The sequence below is a fragment of the Manis pentadactyla genome, chromosome 2, assembly GCF_030020395.1.
Source record: "Manis pentadactyla isolate mManPen7 chromosome 2, mManPen7.hap1, whole genome shotgun sequence".
In the NCBI taxonomy this organism is placed as follows: Eukaryota; Metazoa; Chordata; class Mammalia; order Pholidota; family Manidae; genus Manis; species Manis pentadactyla.
This window is the reverse complement of record NC_080020.1, coordinates 233,801,270-233,816,723: the sequence shown is the minus strand read 5'-3', so window position 1 is coordinate 233,816,723 and position 15,454 is coordinate 233,801,270. Positions and strand designations below refer to the sequence as shown.

The window sequence follows — 15,454 nt, the reverse complement described above, 5'->3', positions numbered from 1 at the left end:
ATGGGTCTTTCTTAGTAATTTTAAGCATTTTGGCTGCAATTTCCTTTAAAGCGCACCAAACACACAGCCTTGCCTACACAGACCCCTGCACTCCGCGCTGGCACCTGGGCGCAGTCCGGTCCTCCCGTGGTCCAGCCGCTGGCAGCAAGCTCCTTCTGTACAAGGCCACGTGGAAGAGTGTGGGCCACTCTAGGGTGACGCGCTCTGCTCCGGCCTGGGTATAAACCGGCCGGCTGTGGACAAGCCGGAGGCCGGTGGTGGGGTTGCAAACCAAAGTCGCTCCAGCCACACAGGCAGACAGCAGGCTGGGGCGGCTGCGGCCACGGCGCGCGGGGCAGGTGCCGCCCACATTACTCCTGAACAAAAAGTATTAGCAGGAGGGAGGGCACTTCACATGTTTAGAATGACTCACATTTTGCCGAGTCTTTTACCAATAAATTGTGGTTTATGCGGCCAAAAGCCAACTGAAGACATCCAATTCACCATAACTTTAAATCCTGAAACCCAAATGCTTGCTCTCCTCTGACTCATTCGCTCCAGCATGTCGACAGCACCGCCCAGAACCCCTTTTCTCCGTGTCTTGTCTCCTTAAGAGCTGGCACAGGCGCCCACAGCGGGCAGGTGTCCCCTGCCAGGCAAGGACGCAGAACACTCCTCCAGCCAAGGCCATGTTCCCAATGCTCCAGGTCAGGGCAGAGAGTCTCGCCATGGGGTTCACGGAAAACAAAAGGGCCGGGCGGACTGCAACCCAGCCCAGGGACAGGGCAGTCGGTGCCCCAGTATGGGAGAGAAAGGGCCCGTCCGTCACTTCCTACAGCACCTTGGCCAACACTGTAAAGTTCAAGAAATGTGTGCTTTATTAAAGACAAAAGTTAAGAAGGTAAAAAAAAGAAATTTTAAAGTGGCAACATCCACCAGGCCAAGCTGCTTCCCGTGGGCCGAAGCCGCAGAGGCCCCGGTCCACACCCTCCCGCCCAGCCCTCTTGGCGGCCAGTCCGCCCGCCTCAGGAGGCAGCTCGTGGGGGTGGACACGCGATGCCGGGGGGTGGGGGGAGGCGTCACTCCTGCAGCCAGAGGGCCACGTAGCCCAGGACAGTCTGGCACCCGGAGTTAGGCGACCAGGTCGGAGGGACCTGAAGTCTCAGAAGAATGAACGGTTTCTTTCATAAAACGTGACTTCAGAATTTCACGAAGTGATTCTTACGCGCTTTAGGTACAGGCATGCTCTCCGCTGCAGCTCAGAACACCTGAAGGCCGCCGCGCAGCGCAGACCGCACCTCGGGGCCCGCCCGTCCAAAGGGAAAGGAGGACAGCGGCCTCCCGGGGGCGCTCACCTTCCCTCCTCAGGCCTGCGAGCGAGCCGGCTCCTGCCGGGCCCCGGAGAGGGTGCACACGGCGGCCTCGGGCCGCCCCACTCCGGCTACTGCTCCCCGCCAGCTCGGCGGCGCCCAGGGCCAGGCTGCGAGCGTCCACACGGCAGCCGCTGGTGTTTCGCTTGCACAGCCTGCTTCGTGAAAGAGCCCCTGGCGCACGCGCGCTGCCCAAGACCAACGCCCGCCCGGCCCCCGGGGGCCGCGGGCAGGAGGTGCGGGCAGGAGTCTTCAGGCCCCTCCCATGCTACTGCCTAGTTTTTAAAGGACCTGATAATAATAGAAAACCTCTGGTGCTCCTGCAATAAATTTGCGTAAGTCTTTGAATAAAGCTCAAAAAAGACTTGTTTCACATGAAAAGATGCTCCACATCGCTAATTATCAGAGAAATGCAAATTAAAACTACAATGAGGTATCACCTCACACCAGTAAGGATGGCTGCCATCCAAAAGACAAACAACAACAAATGTTGGCGAGGCTGTGGAGAAAGGGGAACCCTCCTACACTGCTGGTGGGAATGTAAGTTAGTTCAACCATTGTGGAAAGCAGTATGGAGGTACATCAAAATGCTCAAAACAGACTTACCATTTGACCCAGGAATTCCTCTCCTAGGAATTTACCCTAAGAATGCAGCAGCCCAATTTGAAAAAGATAGATGCACCCCTATGTTTATCGCAGCACTATTTACAATACCCAAGAAAGGGAAGCAACCTAAGTGTCCATCGGGAGATGAAGGGATAAAGAAGAGGTGGTACATACACACTACGGAATATCACTCAGCCATAGGAAGAAAACAAATCCTACCACCATTTGCAACAACACGGACGGAGCTAGAGGGTGTTATGCTCAGTGAAATAAGCCAGGTGGAGAAAGACAAGTATCCAAGGATTTCACTCCTCTGTGAGGTATGAGAACAAAGCAAAAACGGGAAGGAACAAAACAGCAGCAGACTCACAGAACCCAAGAATGGACTAACAGTTACCAAAGGGAAAGGGACTGGGGAGGACGGGTGGGGAGGGAGGGATAAGGGGGGAAGAAGAAAGGGGGTGTTATGATTAGCATGTATAATGTGGGGGGTGGGGCACGGGGAGGGCTGTGCAACACAGAGAAGACAGGTAGTGATTCTATAGCGTCTTGCTATGCTGATGGACAGTGACTGTAATGGGGTTTGTGGGGGGGACTTGGGGTAGGGGAGAGCCTAGTAAACATAATGTTCTTCCAAAAAAAGAAGACTTGTTTCAACTCTAAATGATGGCAAATCTTAGGTAAAGATTTGATGTATTTCATACAAAATGCAAAATTTTAAAGGTTTACTACAGTACAAATGAACAGATACTGGAAAGTAAATCAAAATCCCTTTCTTGGAGCAGTAACCCCTGGTTACTAGTCAGAGTGCCAGCAAGGTGCCCGCGTCAGCGTTCAGCCCACAGGAAAGGGAGGCTACTTGGGACGGAAACGCCGTCCGCGGCTGTGGTCCGAGCCAGCCTCCGTGTCAGCCCAAGAGCTGGTGCTGCGCTGCAGACTCCCTCCTCGCGAGAGCAACAAGGGGTACCCAGGGAAGGAGGCGGCGCCGCCTGCCCAGGACCCGGGGTCGGCCCAGCCCCTGGCAGTGCGGGATGCTGCCCACCAGGCGCAGGCCCTGTGCGGCCCCTCACGGGCGCTCTCCTCTCCACTGCACCTGAGCCTACGAGGTGGTCCCTGCTTTTGTCTTCCTCATTTTACAGATGAGGAAACACCCGTGGGAAGCTGAGTGACCTGCCCAAACTACACGCTGCAGATGGCAGAGCTAAGATCCGACCAAGGGCTGACTTCATGGCCTCAGGTCTGGGTCAGGCCTGAAAGTTCATTTGCAAGAAGCTTGTTGGCGTCAGTGCCAGCATCAGGCATCAGGCAGAAGGACCGACACTGCGGCGCTGACATGCGGGAACCTAAGGCCAGGTAGTCATATTTCCTCCCAGGCCTTGGCCTCTGGGGCTGCCCCTTGCAAAGACGCTCACACGCTCCTCTGAGAAGTGTTTCCATGAGGCAATCCCTGAGCACGTCTACAGGGAGAAGGGGGCCAAGGAAGAACCTTCCAGAAAGGTAAAGTAATGAGTCATTAACCCAAAGAAACATCTAACTTCTCAGTATTAAGGGGTTTTTAAAGACTGAACACACTCCCACATAAAACGCATGTACAACCAAAAACCCAGGGCATCTGACGGGGATGCAGAGAGCGACGTACAGCCCGGTCTGTAGCCAGCCTGCTGGCATCTGGGCCCCGGGCTCGCGGCGCCTTCCCCTCCCGGCACTCCCCTCCTCTGCCCAGTGGGTGCCACGCTCGGGTGCCAGCATGAGAGGCTGGTGAAGAGTGAACAAGGCAACGTCCTGAACAGCACCTGCACAGAGGAGGTGCTCACTGAGCCTCAGACAGCGCTGGGTGCGCTCAGCTCTGCGCTTCCCGAGTAGGGCACTGGGCTGCCCTCTGGGGTATTTGGGAAAGTGGGGTGCAGGCACAGTCTTTAGTTTTCACAATAACTGGGATGGCCAGAGCTAGATGCCTCATGACACAGCCGTCAACAAGGATGCCCCACCCCAAATGCAAGAGCCTCCCTTTAAGAAAACCACAAAACCTACTTTGAATTTGGCTGGAACATTAAAATTACCACCTTTACATGCACCCAAAAAATCCCATGGGGATTTACTTTAAGGCAAAAAAGAAAAACTTGAGGTCAGACGCTCAAATCTATCTGCCCTGAAAGGTGCCCACATCTAATGCTGCTTCCTGGGCCCCCAGCTCATGCCCAGCAGCCCGGGTCCTGGGTGGCCCACAGCACTTCCCGCCCCTGGGCTTCCCTGGGGTGGTCTTCCACCCAACAGCCAGCCAGGCCTCCTATGAATCCCAGGGTCCCTCACACGGCAGAGCTGGGAGGGAGCGTCAGCCGCAGGTGCCTGCGGAGAGCCCGGTCCGGGCCCCTGCCCAGGTGGTGTCCCACTCTGTATTGATTTCAAAGGCAATATACAAATCTGGAAAAAAAAAAACCTCACTCCCTCCATCTCAGAATCTTAGACCCCAGCAGTCTTCCCTGAAGGGCGGCCAGGTCCCCAGCTGCTGAGGAAGTGGCTGGCTGCTGGGTCTGCTGGCATCAGCCTGCCCCAGCCCGAGGGCAGCCTGTGCTCTGGGCCCCAGGCCTGCTCCCCCAGGAGCTCCTGGGGGTGAGTACCAGAGACCCGGGCAGACCCTACAGGAGAGGCTTCCCTCCAGGCTCCAGAATGAGCTGGCACAGGAAAGACGAGGGTGAGCGGGAAAGATGCCAAGTCCGCTCTGGAGCTCGCCTTCACTGTGGGGGGCACACACACACCCCATACACACACACACCCACACACACACATAGCCCCCCCCCACACACACACCCTGCACACACACACCACGTACACACACACCCCACACACACACACACACCTGACACACACACCACAAACACACACACACCCCGCACGCCCACACCTGACACACACACACACCGCACACACACACCCCGCACACACACACCTGACACACACACACTGCACGCACACACCCAGCACACACACACCCTGCGCACACACACACATCACGTCAGGTAAGCTGGAACTCTTATGTGGGGTGCAAGGTGGCCATGCCCACTGGCTCCACTGCCATGCCCAGCATCCCGGACGTCCTCAGGAAGGTGTGTCCTCGGCGAGGGGTTCTGGTTCCACAGAGGGGTGCCCCATTTGGAGAGCTGACTGAACAACTGCAGGACACAGGTTAAAGCCTCTGAGTACTTGCCCTTTATTTCTGAGAGGATTTAAATGAGTAGCCTCTAAAATACATGAGTTAAAGACAAGGGGAACGAGTCTGCCTTTTCCGAGCTGTAACTGAATCATGCCACACTTACCATGACCCAGAGATTCCCCAAAGGAAAAAATAGGTACTTTAGGAAACTTGTATTAATTGTGTCACTAATAGATTACTAACTTGCCTTGAAAAAAAACAAGGTTTAGGAGAAAGCCACCAGCCACGCTGGGTGGGTGAGAAGACCCGTGGACTACCCTGCAGGGGCGCGTGTGAACTGGACTCGAGGACTCAGGCAGAGCGCCCGGCGAGAGCCTGCGGGCAGATATTCTGAAGGAAGGACAGACCCAGCACAGGGCTGGGGACACAGCTTTCCCGGGACGGGACACACTCTAGGCTGTCCCCACTGCCACACACCCTCAGCTCCCAATAACGAGCTGTGAGGGATGACTTAAGACAAGAAACGGGGCCCAGCATCCGGGCACTCCGGGACCAACATCATCAGTGAGCTTAGGCTGGCTCACCATTAAAAACTAAGAAAAAACAAAACTCGTGCAGACACAGAGCGGGGAGTCAGTAAAAGCTGCCATCACACAAGACACAGGATTAGAGGATCTACAAGTAAAAACAGAAAAGCTAATTCACCTTCCAGGCCATTAATCGGGGTGACCCCATGTGCTTTGGACAGTCCAGCATGACCACAAAGGGTCTCCGTCCCCTCAAACCCCCAGCACCAGCCCCCCAGCACAATGAGAGCCCAGGGCGAGAGCGGAGCACAACCCCTGCCAGGCGCTTGGGCTCCTGGGTTTAGTCCCATCCACTTCATGCCTTCTGTGTATCGGCCTTTATCCCAGAACTTACATTCACGTGAGAAGCTTCAATAAACACAGCCTCTCTGTTCTTCCCCAGGGCGGGGTGATGCTGGATCCCCTGAAGAAAAGCATTTCTAAGGCACCTCCACAGGCCTGAAAGTGAAGGAGAGCCAGACACCGTGTGCGGACCGCGCTGCTGAGGAAAGCCGCCCCCTACCCCACATTCCTCTGTCTATCATGGGGGATGCAGAGAAAACAGCTGTCGTTTCATCTCATAGGTGGCGAACCCTCAGATCACTAGTGCCGGCGGCCGACCTTGGAATGACTGGAGTATGCAAGGTGCAGTAAGAAGACAGACTCTACTTCATCATGGACCATCACCACACATGGGCGCTGCACAAGAAGGGAAATGACCCCGAGTATCTGCCACACTTGCCCCTCCAAACTAAGAAGGTATTGCTCTGTTCATAAAAGCCATCCCTTTTTCTGCTTTATCACTCCACCAGTGAATCTGAGAGGACATGAAATTATACCAACAAGTCAAGAGCAAAGCTGCACACACCTGACGTGGGTATGATCCATCCCCATCATGATCACTGAGAGAACCGCAGAGAAGGGCTGTTTCTGTAAATAAACCCAAATAAAAAATCCAAACTCCTTTTAGACAGTTAGCAAGGACCATAACAGCAGAAATTTGGCAGTTTTAATTTGGCAGGTTTCACGCCGATCAAACAAAATACATACTTTCCCTCAGAACATAGTGCTAAGTGGATGGTTCACTCGGGATGTTGGCACCTGGGGTGCAGACAGCTCAAAGGTTGCTCAGGATTCTTAAAACCACCTCAGTATACAACTGATTTAACTCCACATCACCTACATACCTTACGTGCTCCCCTCCACCACCGAGGGGGGAACAGGGTCGCCATGACGTCCGCCGGCATGTGACACAGCCACCACCAGGATGGGGGTTGGCACGCGTGCCCCACACGAGGCGGCCACAAACCCTGGGAAACCAAGACTTAAACACCAAGGCAGGCTGCGCCCCAGACTTACCAGGCTTGTTCCCTCGCTGAAAAGGGGAAATCCTTAAGAAGGAAAAGTACCTAATAAGTCACTGGTTACCAGATTTTGAGAAACCCTTTAAAACATGTAATAGATTAGTTCCCCAGGTTACACATCACGCTCTTAAAAATGCAGATTGGGCAATAATTTCTTCCTGCTCCAAAATTCACAAGAGTACAAAATAGTTTTTCACAGGTCTACAAGGACTTAAAAGAAAAGACTTTAAGAGCCACACCATTAAGTCAAGAAGCATGCTTTGATGAAATCTGCACGCACCAGTTCTCCCTGGCTGGGACACACGCAATGCTGCCGCGGCAGAATCATGCCTATGCACCGCCTGGCGCCCCGACAGAAGAGTTTCTAAGTTTTGTCATGGGGTGACTCCGGTACTAAGTCTCTTCTTCTGCCATCTTGCCTGGATATAGTTCCATCAACTAAATAACTCCACTTTGGGGCAGACAAAAGCAAAGGACAAACACAGGCTGGACGTGAGGGAAAGGTCCTGTTTTCAGGCTCTTGTCCTTTGTGTGGTGGCTGAGTAGACACTCCTCGGCCTCTGTGCACACCTCAGCAGAAGCGGGTGCTCTGCACCAGGAACTCGGAAGGGGAGCAGGGCCCGCTGTGAAGGCGTGGGCAGCAAGAGACTGGCCCTGGTCATCTGGACCTGCTCCCCGCAAAGCCTCCCCCTGGTGGGGATGGCTGAGGCCCAGCATGCCCATCCCTGGCACTCACGTGGGTAATGACGGGCACAAACAGACTGGCCCCCCAGAGCCTGGCTCCACACCAGAGTCCCACTGTCCTGTCCTGTCTCATCCCAGAGAGAGCCAGGGCTCAGAACGTCCTCTGGCTCACAGCACGCACCAGCCCTGCAGCCCCCGGGCACTGCTCAGCGCTCATAGGCCCTCACCTGCTGGCCATGTGGTCGCTGCCGAGTCCCTCAGACTTGGGGGAGTGGGCACGCCAGAAAGCCTGGGCTAACATTGCACCTGCCCCATGGGCAGGTGCTGAAACCTACACCCTCTGCTCCCAGGCCTTCCCGGAAAGGCCAAAGTTAGCTTTCAAGTACATGTTCTTAGAAATAAAACATTCCACCCAAGCTCTGGGCAGAGGTCCGGGCCCCCTCCCTCTCCTTTTTCTGCTACTTCTCTTCTTTCATCCCCTGACCCCCGTTTTTCAGGCAGTAGAAGAATAGGCTAGTTTAAAATTCTCACACACAGAGTTAGTACACCTTCAGGTTTAAAATGTTAACATTATTTACACCTCACATTTAAATACCACAACTAGAACCAAAAAACACATTCATCTAAACCTCCCTCTGGATAAAGTGGCATGTTCTGCCCGACTTGTTCTGCAAAACACCATTCGGTTCATAGTATGATTAAAGGAAACACACTTTGAACCATATTTAGTAGAAACCTAAACTAAAATCTTAGAGAGGTATGGATTGCCTCTGAAATATAAATAATGATGCTTTCTGCACTGTACATTCAGATTTTTGTATTCTGAATCTTCCTAGAGTAAGCTGAGCCTGTACATTGCATTCTGACTGTTTTTAATCATCATCCCTTCTGATACTTAATTTTCATAGCATTGTATGAGGCAAAGGAGACTGACACCCGTTCCCATTTTACAACGGAGACCTCAAACAAACTTGAAAGAGGAAGACATTTGTATAGCGTCCTATAATGCCATCAGATGGATCTTCTCCTGCACAAAGTAAGGGATGGCAGCACCCTGGGCCTCTTAAAAGAACAGTTGATGGACAACTTTAGAAGCAAGCGGGTAACCAGGGAAGCAACTTCTAGGTGCTGGTTTTAAAAATCTTACACTTAACATACATCTAGGTTGGGTCAAACCAAAAGCACCACCACGAACTGTATAAAATCTGGTGAATCTTCAGTGATGATACTCCCCTAATCCCCGAGAATCCTCGATCACCATTAACACAGGATCTCTGGAAACTTCAAGCATATTTCCCCACTTACCCTCAAAGACAACCTCTGCAGGATGTTCAGGGTAACCCTGAATTCACGTCACGTAGCAGTCCCCTGAGCCGATTCCCACTGCCCTATCATACTAGACTAAACAAGCACAACCACAAAAGGCCGCAGGCCAAACCCCTTCTCTCTGGCCGCAGCACCGCACAGCGCGCTCCCTCGGCTGCCTCTGACCCCAGCATGGCTGCCTGTGCCCTTGTTCTTTCTTCTGTTAAGAGTCCTATGTGCACCCCACCTTCCTGGCTATTCCCCGAAACCCTCAGCCTGCTGGCATCTCAGTGTCACATCATCTCTGCCTACGCCACCGAGGAGGTATTCCCCCCTCGACCCCAAGCTGGCCCAGGAAGCAGAGGTCAGCAGTCACTGTGAGCAGGCACCATGGACAGCGGCACCGAGACCCCCTCCTGTCTGGGCCGCCCAGGGCCGGTGGGGAGGAGGCTGGGACTGACTCTTGTTAACTTCGGTCGCTGGAAAGCTTCTGGCTACTGATTGTAGTAACTTCTCCTTTAAAGGAGGTGTTCATTGTCCATGAAGCAAGGTGACTTGCATGACTACTGACACACATTGGGGAATACAGTGCACCAAGAATATACTGGAGTCTCTTGTTCTGGCTTTGCTTCCCCTTGCCAGCAGGGAGCGTTGATCTACAGCTACGGTGCATAGCTCTTTAACAGCTGGGGAGCCTCTCCACCACCAAAAGGAGATGGAGAACCATAAAATTACCCTGTTGCGGCTGATCAGACCTCGAGCCAACAGTGATGATGATGCATCAAGCAGACAACTTCGCACAAGCCACACAGGAAAACAGCGCTCCCAGAAAGCCATTACCTCCTTCCTGCCTCCTACCTGCCGGGCTCCTGGAAGCCTCCCCTTGTCAGGGCACCAAAAGCCACTGGTGGGAGCAGGGGCCCAGTGGGTGTGGTGCCAGGAGGCCCTGAAGAAGTTGGGGTCTGCGGCCCATGGCCCAGCACCCCCACAGTGTGCATGCCACGTGCACTGACCAATACACTGAGCTACTGGGCTGGCCACGGACTCGGGGGGAAGCCTGACTTCTTCCTGCTCGCGGGGAGCAGCCGTGCACACTGAGGGGGAAATGAAAGGTGCTCTTCACCACCTACTCCTGAGAAGGGAAAACGCATCAGCTACACCTGACACAGGACTCTTGACCTCATTTCTTTACCATGAGCCAGAATTCTACTAGTTTTACTTACTTGTCTAGATCCCATATTGTTCCAGAAAGAATTTAAGGCAGCTAACACACATAACCTGAAATGTGATGGGATGGGATGAGATACACTGAAAATGGTTAAAACATCAGTTTGGTAAAACCATCCCCAGTAGCTCAGTCCGACCCCCAGGCAGCCCGCTGTCACTGAGGACGTCATCCTGGGAGGGACTCAGAGCGCTGTCACGAGGCCGTGTCTCAGGTGGGGTGGGCTCGTTTCCATGGGACAGGCAGAGTGGAAAGAGGCTCAGGAGCTGTTATTTGGTTCACTAGGAAAACAGGTAGGCAGCACTGAGCCCACGGGAGAGGCTACAGCATCTAATGGTGTTACAGCTGGAAGACAAGTCAGAGACCCCACGACCCCATGCTCACACGAGGGGAAAAGTCACAGGCCCTCGCCGGGCGATGGCACAGACAGGCTGCAGATCTAAAGGTTCACCCCAGGCCCACTCACCCCAGGCTGCTCACCCCAGGCCCGCTCACCCCAGGCCCGCTCACCCCAGGCCACTCACCCCAGGCCCACTGACCCCAGGCCACTCGCCCCAGGCCTGCTGATCCCAGGCCGCTCACCCCAGGCCCACTGACCCTAGACTGCTCACCCCAGGCCCACTGACCCAAGGCTCACTCACCCCCAGGCTTCTCACCCCAGGTCCACTGACCCCAGGCTGCTCGCCCCAGGCCCACTGACCCCAGGCCGCTCGCCCCAGGCCCACTGATCCCAGGCCGCTCACCCCAGACCCGCTCACCCCAGGCTGCTCACCCCAGGTCCAGTGTTTCTTCCACAACCTCTGCGTGCTGACCACAGGAACAAACCAAGAGGGAGAGGAGAGGGCATGTCACAGGAGAAGGGGGCTTTATTATCTGTAGAGTGACGGCTCCCCAATGAAGCACTATTTACATTTATCATCTGGGAAAGACTAGAAGATTCTAATGATGATGTGCTTATATTCCCAGTCATGGAACAACTTGCAAATCAGGGTGCGGCCACAAACAGCAGGGAGGCAGCTCTGGGGTTGCCGCCCGGCTGTGAGGAAGGCCCGCTCCCCAATCCCCGAGAGGCAGCCCTCCTGTCTGCAAAGGTCCCACTTTAAGGGTGGCTGTGGGAAGTAAACGAGGCGATGCCTGCAAGCCCTCCAGGTGGCCCGTTGACAGGCTGGGCCCACAGTCCCTGTCCTCAGTTTGAAGGGACCGTGGGGCCGGCGCTGTCCTGGGTGCTGAAGCTACAGCCTGTAGTCGGCCGAGGCTGCTGCCGAGGCATCTCAGTCTACAGAGGAGGACGCAGGGCTGAATGCAGACAGCAGGTGTCAGGAAGGGAAAGCCGCTATCAGGCAAGCACGTGTGGGCTGGCAGAGGGCAGGGTGGACTGCAGCGGTGACGTCTGAGAGAGACACTAAGCAGGGGCTCCAGGAAGAGTCGATACGGAGCCAAGAAGCTGCTGCCCATTAACGCCCCAGGAGCTACATGTGCAAGTGAGGAGGCGACCCCTCCAGGCTCACTAGGGCCCACATCCCACAGAGAATTACTGAGAAAACCTGGCCGAGAAGGGATCCGAGGGGCGCATCACACCACCCCCTTTCTATATCATGTATCTCCTCAAATTCAGCAGGTACCACATTTCCACAGAGTCTGCTGGGGAGCCATCATGGTGACCCTGAAGTACTACCTCTGTTTCAGGAATAAGACGTGATCTAAAGGAGTGGGGGCCTTTCCAGTGCCGCTCCGGCTACCTCAAGGCAGGTGAGCACAAGAGGTGCATCGGGGTTTTCTCTGCAGCACCCGCCATGGGTGGAGCCCTGGAGCGAACCTGATCAGCGCTGGGCCCGAGCGCCATCACAGGCTCCCGGATTCTTCTCTCTCCACTGTCACTGTTCCATGATCGAGCTAAGGATGGTAGAGTGCTGGGCCACGTGCACTGCCCATCCCTGTGTGCCAGAGATCTCTTATGGAGACACAGGACCTCCACATGAGGACCCCAGGCTGCTGCGGAATGAACAGAAGCTGGGTGGCCCAGGGACAGGAGCCCCAGTCCTCTGCCTGGAGGCTGCAGTCCCTCTGGCGCACCGGGAGTCATGCAGCACTGAGGTGCCCTGTGGCCAGTGGCCAGGCCCCTCTTCAGGACACGTCTGGGGGCCTTCCTCCTAGAGCTGCTCTCAGCACCAACTTATAAGCCAAACAGGAATGCAAGCAAGCAAACAAAAATCACTGGTTGCCTGGTGGTGGACCCCAAACAGCATCCCGCACCTCCACATAGTCACCAGACTTACATTTCCAAGACTCAGATTCCCTGTCTACTTATAAAACCGACACCACTGAAGATACTTAGATGAAAGAACACACATAACAAGGTCAAATGGGGCGAGGGTGCAGAGAAGGGTCCTGGTACAGCGCTGGTTGCACCTCCAACATGCAGCCGCTCTGGAGAGGAAAGGCGGTTTCTCCAGAACAAACGTCACATACCAGAGGACCCAGCAGTTGCACTCCGGGATGTTTGATCGGAGAAACAACCTGTGTGCATGTGAGAACCTGTGCATCAATGTTCAGAGCAGCTCTATTTTTAACAGCCAAAAGCGGGGAAACTCTAATGTCCCTGGGGGCCTGTTTACACAAGCGCAGGCCATCTTGCTGCAAAGCACCACTCAGAATGAAAAGGGAGGCGCCTCGATCCACACACAGGGGTGAGCCCAGGGAACTATGACTTGTGCAAAAAGCCACCATCCCAGGTTCCACAGCATGTGAGTCCATGTACAGAACATTCTTGAAAGAGCAGGTTCCAAGGATGGAGCAAGACCAGGGCCAGAGCCCAAGGGCACGCATGGGGGGAGCAGGCTGTGGCTCTACCAAGGCAGCACAAGAGACCCTGACTGTACCGTGACTACAGTGGCAGCTACACAGACACATGATGAATGCATGGAAACCATCATGCACACACATATGAAGGGACACGAAATGCTGAGTAAGTCGCCATCAGACTGCATCAATGCCAAGTCCTCGGGTGGTGACTGAAGAGTGCTTACGTGATACTGGGCGGAGACCAGGTGAAGGGCAGAGTCTCTCTACACTGTTCCTGCAACTGCCTGTGGGTCTACAGTTGCCTCAGTGCAAAGGTCAAAACACATACACAACAGTGTAAAGGACAAAAAGTGCAAGACACACCTGGAACAGGGGCAGCGAATTCAGAACGATGGCATTCCAAGACGAGTCCGAGGCTGTGCATGGATGCCAGGTGCCCCCTCACAAGCTCCCTCGCGTGGGTGTGCAACCACAGGTGTAGTCACCTCCCTACAACACACACGCAGACAGGCCTCTGCTCTCCCAATGGGGCTTTGGTGGAGGACTGAGCCTGGTTGGGGTTGGGGCTGGGGAAGCAGGCCGAGGGTACCTCCTTAGCACCCCCAAGGGGCAACTAGGAGCCTCGCCCAAGCTCACCCATCCCAGCCCCAGCCTTAGACACTGATGCTGTCTGTATGCATCAGCCTCACTGGAGTGACAGCTGGCCTATGCTGTGCTCACCCACCTGCTCCCCAGCACATGTGCACAATCTCATGCCCGCACACATGGGCATATGTGCACATGGGTGCTGGGGCTAGCGCCCCATCTTGTGCAGACTCAGTGGGCACTCAGACGGCCAGGTGACAAGGCCAGGGCAGTTCCCCAGGGACTCTGCAGGATGGGTTGGTGTCTCTGTGAGAACAGCACAGCCCTGACCAGGGGGCAGCCTGACAATCAGAGAACACGCCACCGCAAGCTGAAACAGGGCCTGCCAGCCTGCACCCCCTACTCTCTCAAGACCCCAGCTGCCGATGAAACTGCGATCAGCCCAGCTCCAAATGTCACCTCCTAAGCAAATCCCTCTTCAATTCTGCCAGTAAAAATTAATTACTCTTTCCTCGGGGGGCCCCAGCACACACTTCATAATGATTCCTGTGTCACAGCCTGTCCTGTGTCACAGTTAGATGTTTACACCACAGGCCTTGCCAGAGACATTATGATTCCTTGGGACTGGGTCCCCAGACGCATCACCTTGGTATCCCTGGAGCCTGGCAGGTGCGTGCAGCAGGTGCTTAATACAGATCTGTTGGATGAAACGTGTCTAATTGGCAAGTGGCCCTGGTGCTCTTTCTTACGTGCACCTGCACACACACAGGGAAGTGTTACTGGACAAAGACAGACAATGGCTGCCTTTTAACCAACACCCTGCACCCAGTCTTTGCTGGAAAGTGTGGCCTCCGAATTTGCTGAGGCTTCAACAATTTCAGAGCAGAGCTGTGAGTGCCTGAGGAGAGTCCCTGGGATACCGGGTGGGCATAGAGACCTTCCCTCACAACACGTGGCAGCACAGGGCCAGGGAGCCACAACGAGCAGTGGTGGCATGCCGGCGTTCCCCGATACTGCCCAAGCCATCAGGGGAAGTGACCACAGGATGCAGGCGAGGAGGGCTTGGTGCACAGCATCATGTGCACACAGCCATCCATGTTTAGTGCAAGGAAGAAGTAAGCCTTTAACCTGAAGTAACAAATTAATTTTTGCGTTGGACTGCAGAGTAACAGAGTATTCGTGGGGTTAAAAGGCAATGTAACACTGAAGTGCTGTGCAGTGCCTGACTGCTACCGTCCTGGCAGATACCCGGCAACACTGGGTTCAGGGGAAAAGGAAAAGGGGACATAGGCTCTTTCATAATATATGCAATAGGGTTTCCATAAGTGGGTCCAATCTAGAAAACAACTGGGACTTAAAAACAAAAAAGAAAGAAAGAAATTAATACCACCTTTTTAAAAGAAGAGAGAGGTTTCAAGTGTGCACTGAAGCTTCTGCCGTGTGCATCTGTGCAACCCTGCACTGTCTGACCTTGAGGCTTGTTGTGGGCGTATGAAATATGCAGAACCCTACCAGGCCATGCTGCCGCGGGCTGTGTTGTCAAGGTGACAGAGCAGCTCCAGGGTGTGCGCAGTGCTCGACGAATCATCAGGGGACTCGTGACTGCCTGGTTCCAATTCCTTCGGCATCCTCCACACAGCCGCGCATGTCAGGACTTTGCTGTCTGAAGCGAAGCAACAGAGGGTAACGTCAACAGAGCACGGTAGGCGGGCACATTCCACAGACAGTGCACAAACGCCCCCGCAGGCCCGGAGCAGGGCACATCTGCTCTTTAAAATATTTAAAACTGCAGAGTGCGAGCAGAGAGAGGACAACGG

The 15,454-nt window shown here is 54.5% G+C and overlaps 1 protein-coding gene across 2 annotated transcripts in view; it reads right to left on the bottom strand.

Moving 5' to 3' along the window:
• The window catches only part of EIPR1 (EARP complex and GARP complex interacting protein 1), a 122,827-nt gene that overhangs the window by 25,549 nt on the left and 81,824 nt on the right, over nucleotides 1-15,454 (bottom strand). For both annotated transcript variants that reach the window (XM_036881647.2, XM_057497484.1), the window contains exon 4: nucleotides 15,150-15,300. In XM_036881647.2, coding sequence (XP_036737542.1) covers nucleotides 15,150-15,300 — 151 coding nt within the window. The remainder of the gene's footprint in view (nucleotides 1-15,149; nucleotides 15,301-15,454) is intronic.